Raw genomic sequence first — 7,726 nt, 5'->3', positions numbered from 1 at the left:
GATTACCTAATGGAGACCTCTTTTGATACTTCCAAATTCGAGATTTTATACAGAAGAAGACTACGTTATTAGATAGTCTTTATAATTCCGATAGTGAATGTAGTGTCCTACGACCAGTGGGGGTATCTTCCGTCAGTAATATTTATCATTTGCTACATGATGAAGTATCGGGAGATATGGATAATCTGCTTAAAACATGGGTTCAGGATCTGGGACTAGAAATCTCCACAGAAACGTGGAATGATATCTGGGAAAATGCTAGAAGAATTACTATTTGTAACAGAACCCAGGCTATCCAGCTGAAGATACTTCATAGGGCCCATATAGCACCGGTTCGATTGGCAAAATTTAAGGCAGGAGCATCTCCAATGTGTCCTAAATGCACAATAGAGGTGGGCACTCTTGTACATTGCTTATGGACCTGTCATAAGATCCGTAGATATTGGACTATTAAAGTGGACCCTGTATCTCTCCTCTTGGGCTTTTCGAATTTTCCCTCCCTGGACACGTACGGCAAGAGACTATTTTCTATTCTTTCTTTCTGTGCAAGGAAAAATATTTTGGTGAACTGGGCGGCTGAGGGCCCCCCTGGACTTTCAAATTGGCACAGACTAATTATGGAATGTATTCCCCTTGACTTCCTTACAAATATGGTGCACCGAAAGACCGAATTATTTTATAAAATATGGCAGCCCTTCTTGAATTACATAACTACAGATATTTCGGCTATCCTAACAAGGGCTTTTATTTAATTGAGATTACAAACCTGGTTGGTCCGGGGCCCCTCGGGCGAGGAATCCCGCACGAATACAGGTTTTATTACATCTGATGCTAACACATTCCGAGCATGTAAGAGACTTAAATATACACTCTGGTTAGTTGTAGGTTAGATTAGTAGATAGTTGAGTTTTGTTTGTTTTTTTTTTCTTTTTTTCAGTTTTTTTTTTTGTTTTGTTTTTTTGTTAAATTTTGGCTATTGTATATTTGAGCTAATTGTATATCAATGTTTATATCTGAGAGTTTTGTTTATTTTTGTAAACTTGTAAAAATGTTAAATTTCTAATACAAATATTTTTAAAAAAGAATTCTTATCAAAAATTACTATCGCTTTAAAAATATTCAAAGACTCTGTTTCCACCTCCTTTTGAGGAAGAGAGTTCCAAAGACACACAACTCTCTGTCTTCCTCATTCCTCATCTGTCTTAGATAAGTGATCTCTTAGTTTTGAACAGCCCTAGCACTAGATTCTTCCACAAGAGGAAGTGCCCTGTCCATATCCATTCTGTCAGGACTTTATACTTCTAATCAAGTCATCTCTTACTCTTCTAATCTGTGGTGGACACAAGCATAACCTGTCCAACCTTTCCTCATAAAATAGCTGAAAATGTGTTACTGGAAAAGCGCAGCAGGTCAGGCAGCATCCAAGGAACAGGAGAATCGACGTTTCGGGCATAAGCCCTTCTTCAGGAATGAGGAAAGTGTGTCCAGCAGGCTAAGATAAAAGATAGGGAGGAGGGACTTGGGGAGGGGCTTTGGAAATGCAATAGGTGGAGGGAGGTTAAGGTGAGGGTGATAGGCCGGAGTGGGGTGGGGGCGGAGAGGTCAGGAAGATGATTGCAGGTTAGGAAGGCGGTGCTGAGTTCGAGGGATTTGACTGAGACAAGGTGGGGGGAGGGGAAATGAGGAAACTGGAGAAGTCGGAGTCTCCTTCCTCATGAAATAACCAAGCCATTTCAAGTTTCTTTTTAACACATTCATGTGATACAGGTGTTGCTGTCTGAGCCATCATTTATTCACCATTTTTACCCTTGAGAAGTTAACTTAGAGCTGCCTTCTTGAACTAATGTAATTTAATCACCCTTATCTAAATTTGTTCTAACGTATTCATATCTGTGCTTAAAATAGGACACAAATACCATATCCTTCATCTGTGGTCTCAGCAATGCCCTGTATTGACCACTAGGACTTATAACAGCACACAAACCAACAGCCACTCTCAGACAACAACTCACCAAAACGAAGGACCCGATAACCAGCATGAGCAAAACTAATGTAGTGTACAAAATACCATGCAAGGACTGCACAAAACACTATATAGGACAAACAGGAAGACAGCTAACGATCCGCATCCACGAACATCAACTAGCCACGAAACGACACGACCAGCTATCCCTAGTAGCCACACACGCAGACGACAAGCAACATGAATTTGACTGGGACAACACTACCATTATAGGGCAAGCGAAACAAAGAACAGCCAGGGAATTCCTAGAAGCTTGGCACTCATCCACAAACTCCATCAACAAACACATAGACCTGGATCCAATATACCGGCCACTACAGCGAACAGCTGAAACTGACAACCGGAAGCGGCAGGGACAGGCCACTATAAATGCCGGAGGAAACACCACAGAAGCTCTTCACAGGAGGCTCCCAAGCCCTGAGGATGTCACCTAGATAGGGGACGAAACGTTTGCAACAAAAACTTCCAGCTCGGCGAACAGAACCACAGCAACGAGCACCCGAGCTACAAATCTTCTCACAAACTTTGAATGCCCTGTATAGCTGAAGTATAACCTCACTACTTTTGTGTCCAAATCTCTTTGCAATGAACAATATAATTCTGTTACTTTCCTAACTATTTTATGTACCTGCATACTAAACTGCGATTCATGCACTAACATCATTCAGATCCTTCTGCATTCTGGTAGGTAAAAACAATGACTGCAGATGCTGGAAACCAGATTCTGGATCAGTGGTGCTGGAAGAGCACAGCAATTCAGGCAGCATCCGAAGACAGGCAAAATCGACGTTTCGGGCAAAAGCCCTTCATCAGGAATAAAAGGGCTTTTGCCCGAAACGTCGATTTTGCCTGTCTTCGGATGCTGCTTGAATTGCTGTGCTCTTCCAGCACCACTGATCCAGAATTCTTCTGCATTCTGCTGAGCTCTGAATTCTCTCATCATTTAGACAACAGGCTCCTCTTTTTGGTCTTCCTGCCAAAATGGACAATTTGATATTTTCTCACAATTTTTTTAGATTAGATTAGATTCCCTACAGTGTGGAAACAGGCCCTTCATACCAAAAAGTCCACACCGACCCTCCAAAGAGCAACCCACCCAGATCCATTCCCCTACATTTACCCCTGACTAATGCACCTAACACTACGGGCCAATTCACCTGACCTGCACATCTTTCGACTGTGTGAGGAAACCGGAGCACCCGGAGGAAACCCACGCACACACTGGAAGAACGTGCAAACTCCACACAGACAGTCGCCCAAGGCTGGAATTGAACCTGGGACCCTGGTGCTGTGAGGCAGCAGTGCTAACCACTGAGCCACCGTGTGCTGCCTCTTTTATCAGCTCTTTGCCATTCACTTAACCTGTACCTTCCTTATGTTCTCTTCAGAACTTTCCTTCCTATTGTTATGTTATCAGCAAATTAAGCAACCATACCCCTGGCTCCTTCATCTAAATAATTTATATGAATTGTAAAACATTGAGGCATCAGTAGTGATCACATTAGCACACCGCTGGATACAGCATCAACCAGAGCACGAGCTTATGGCTGTCTTTGTCCTGCTTTAAGATTGTAGCTGTCACTGAAGCAGTTTGTAGATTTCAGTCACAGCCTTTGGTGAAAGAAGACACCTCAGGCATTGATTATTGCTGAAGTTTAGGTGAGAGAAATGCTCCCTTAAGACACCTAGTTGGTAATGCATTCTGTTGGCAGCACTTCCTCACCTCCCTTCATCTTCTTACAGTTCTGCTTTGTATGGCCTCTCTTCATTTTCTCAGTCCTGCTGAACTCCAAGAGAAATGCCACCCATTTCTGGAAACAGCTCAATAAAAGCCAGCCAGTCACTCCCTGTATACTATTGGAATGTTCAATCAGACATGAGGGAAGAAATTGTACTCTGCATTGTTGACCGTTTAGATACCAACTGGCCTGTAATGCTAATATGTCTGAACAATATATTTTTCAATTAAAGTGCTGAGTAAAAAGATATCATCCAGACCTAATTATTGATGTTTTCCTCTCTTCTTCCAAAGACAGTTCTCACTTGATGGCATTTCACTGAATTTGATGAGCTGAAAATCAAGATGAAGTGAGCCCTTCTGCTCCACAGGAGATTTATGTCCTCCATGACGCCCTTGAGCGATACTTCACCTAGTTTCAATAGAATTATCAATATTAATGCTAATCAAAGTGGGTTCAAAATAGCATCTTAATCAGTCATCATCATCTTTTCTCCTGTGATCTGTCTGTTTCATTAATGCTGATAGACAGTTCACAAAAAGTTTAACCTTCCATTGAAGAACAAAATTGATTAGTGATAGAGGACAAAGTAACAATGAGGATGCGGCTGATTTTATTAGCCTTTAGCATGCTGGAAGTTGATTTGCAGCAACAGCAGGAATCCATGTGTAGCTTAGAGTTTGTGAACATTTGCTAAGGCAGCATGCTGCAGTTATGACATGCTCAGTCTAACTGCCAGAAGAGTTATTGGAGATGCACTGACTTGACTAATTTGCATTTGGCAAGATTAAGTCTTGCAAGAACAGCACTTTTCAACTCCAAGTTCTGTGGAGTCAGTACTAAGGATATGGCTGAAAAGTGGCTAAATGTGGCTAAATTTCCTCGATAGGTTTGAGGGGGGAGTTTAAGTCATTTTCAGAGGACAATGGTGCAGTAGATGAAAGGTAAATACCTGATAGATGGACGATGCAGTAACTTATTAAAGAGGTTTTATAAACAAGTGTTTCAGTTTGTTCACAACTAGAATGGTAGCAAGTTCACAGAACAGGAAACAGAAATTTGACTCCTATTATGCCTGACCATTTGCTAGAACAATCCAAACCTAATCCCATTTCTCTTCTCTCTCTAAGAAACTCTGCTTCAGTATTCATCATTGAAAGAGGATAAACATACACACCACACAAAACAATCGCTTTTAGGTAATATTACTTGGATAAGTGTGTGCTGTGCCTGTATTTAACTTGTATTTTTTTTGACCCGGCAAACACCAGAGGAACAAGGAGCCATAGAGTCATAGAGATGTACAGCACGGAAACATACTCTTCGGTCCAACCCATCCATGCCGACCAGATATCCCAACCCAATCTAGTCTTACCTGCTAGCACCCGGCCCATATCCCTCCAAACCCTTCCTATTCATATACCCATCCAAATGCCTTTTAAATGTTGCAATTGTACCAGCCTCCACCACTTCCTCTGGCTCCTCATTTCATACACGTACCACTCTCTGCGTGAAAAAGTTGCCCCTTAGGTCTCTTTTATATCTTTCCCATCTCACCCTAAACCTATGCCTTCTAGTTCTGCACTTCCGACCCCAGGGAAAATACTTAGTCTATTTATCCTATCCATGCCCCTCATAACTGTGATGTTTAAGAACAGATCTGTGCTAACAGGTGTGTACTGTGATTGTTATATGGTGATGGCCAGTGACCCATTTGGTCGATGCTGCTGTTCCTGATAGACATTTGGTCAACTCAGTTCTACTGATAAATTTAGTGAAATACTCTACCATGCTGTATATTGAAATGCCCATGCTTTAGGATCATTTCTCCACTGCAACACTTGAAGCTGCTTTTCAGTGTACTGACTTAGTATTCGCTGCCAGATTGCAAGTAATCATTTAGCAAAAATCTTTTGCAGCTACTTTCCCTGCAGATACATAGTGTGATTTGACACTAAGTGCACATCGGCTGATCTCTCAAAGCTTGCTGAATTCATGCTGTTGACTCTGAAGCTGAGGTATATTTCTGTTTCATGAACATAGCTGTAATAAGTTGGTTAGTGCAATAGTGGAATTGAGTGTTTTGTACTGGAGTCAGTTGTTCCTTTCAGATCAACATTCGTGAAGGTCCTGTTCAGACTGCTGACAGATTGCGTACATCAACATGCATTTAAACAAACAACATGTGCACAAAAATAAAGTTTAGAGGGGCCATTGCTTGACAGTATTGTCAATCAAATGAATGTTTCTTGAAAAGAAGTAGAAATATTAAGTAATTTTAAGTGAAAAGCATCGTTGGCTAATAAGGAGTGTATGAGATGGTTCTGCAGAAGTCACGAGTTTGTTGGCATGCACAGTTACCGTTAAATAAAGAAACATCCGTTTCAAAAGGAAAAGCTTTGGGCACCAAACCTTTTAATTTACTTAGAATGGAGGAGAAATTTGTGGAGAACAGACATTATATGAAACTTGAACTGAAGTTTTGTAACATGAAGTTGAGTGAATGTGGTGGTTCATTTCTCATTTGCTGTCACAACTGGTTAGGTTTACCGATGAGACTGTGATGCCAGCAAAAGAAGCCTTATCAACTATCTTTACTGCTAAGTCTTGTTACATAAATCATTTATACTGATCTCACTCACTGCTCCACACTTCATCCAAATGGGTATCTATTTTTATTTGTTCTTGGGCTGTAGGTGCCTGAGAGATTTATTGTCCATACCAGGTTGGCCTGAGAGGTCAGTGGTAAATACCTGCAGTCCTTGTGGTGAACCTGCAATGCGTGTACTGATTTCACATAGCTATCTGCTTTCAGGTTATAATTCTGAAGGTAACTACCTGTCAGTCACTGCTGTGGCAAATGACCTGTCCTTCCTGTGAGGGAAAGCCTTTAAAAATAAATAAAACAGCTATATGTTGGCTTACATCATTAACAAGCTGAAGCTGTAACTGTGGCAACTGATCATTGTGAATACTCAAAACATTCTGAGTATTAAAAATTCAAAAATAATTTGTTAGGCAGACATAAGTAATCTGAAAGGGAATATAAATAGGTTGAGTTAGTGGGCAAAAACTTGCAGATGGAGTTTTTTGCAGGAAAATGTGTAGTCATAGAGAAGTACAGCACAGAAACAGATCCTTCGGCCCATCTAGTCCATGCCGACCAAATATCCCAACCTAATCTAGTCCCATTTGCCAGCACTTGGTCCATATCCCTCTGAACGCTTACTATTCATATACCCATCCAGATGCCTTTTAAATGTTGCAATTGTACCAGCCTCCACCACTTCCTCTGGCAGTTCATTCCATACAAGCACCACCCTTTGCATGAAAACGTTGCCCCTTTGTTCCCTTTTCTTTCTTGCCCCTCTCACCCTTAACCTATACCCTCTAGTTCTGGACTTTCCCACTTCAGGGAAAAGACTTTGTCTACTTATTCGATCCATGCCCCTCATGATTTTATAAACCTCTGAGGTCACTTCTCAGCCTTCGACACTCTAGGGAAAACAGCCCCAGCCTATTCAGCTTCACCCTATAGCTCAAATCTTCCAACCTTGGCAACATCCTTGTAAATCCTTTCAAGTTTCACAACATCCTTCCAATAGGAAGGAGACCAGAATTTGCGTAATATTCCAAAAGTGGCCTAACAGCCACAACATGACCTTCCAACTCCTATATTCAGTGCTCTGACCAATAAAGGAAAACATACCAAACGCCGCCTTCAGTATCCTATCTACCTGCGATTCTACTTTCAAGGAACTATGAGTCTGAATTCCAAGGTCTCTAGTATTAAAAGGCCGACTAGTAGTTAAATGTTAAGAAATTCCAAGAAGGTGAGCACAGAGGGATCTGGGTGTCCTAAGCGTGAAATACAAACATTATCACGCAGATACAGCAAGTAATTAGGAAGGCAAATGAAATATTGTCCTTCATTGCTGGGGGTCTGGAGGTGAAAAACAGGGAA

General features: G+C 41.4%; 1 protein-coding gene across 6 annotated transcripts in view; it reads left to right on the top strand.

The window, feature by feature from the left end:
* Positions 1-7,726, top strand: part of vps8 (VPS8 subunit of CORVET complex) — a 555,322-nt gene that overhangs the window by 512,512 nt on the left and 35,084 nt on the right. The window contains exon 47 of one of the 6 annotated variants that reach the window (XM_043693082.1): positions 4,893-4,961. The exons of 4 other annotated variants lie outside the window; for them this stretch is intronic. In XM_043693082.1, the coding sequence (XP_043549017.1) occupies positions 4,893-4,919 (27 nt within the window). In that variant the 3' untranslated portion in view covers positions 4,920-4,961. Of the gene's footprint in view, positions 1-1,905; positions 2,007-4,892; positions 4,962-7,726 lie in introns of those variants that run through there. One more of the 6 variants, XM_043693081.1, reaches the window with a different exon arrangement.

Source organism: Chiloscyllium plagiosum, chromosome 7 (assembly GCF_004010195.1).
Source record: "Chiloscyllium plagiosum isolate BGI_BamShark_2017 chromosome 7, ASM401019v2, whole genome shotgun sequence".
NCBI lineage: Eukaryota > Metazoa > Chordata > Chondrichthyes > Orectolobiformes > Hemiscylliidae > Chiloscyllium > Chiloscyllium plagiosum.
Note: the sequence above shows the minus strand (reverse complement) of the source record. Positions and strands in the feature narration are given on the sequence as shown.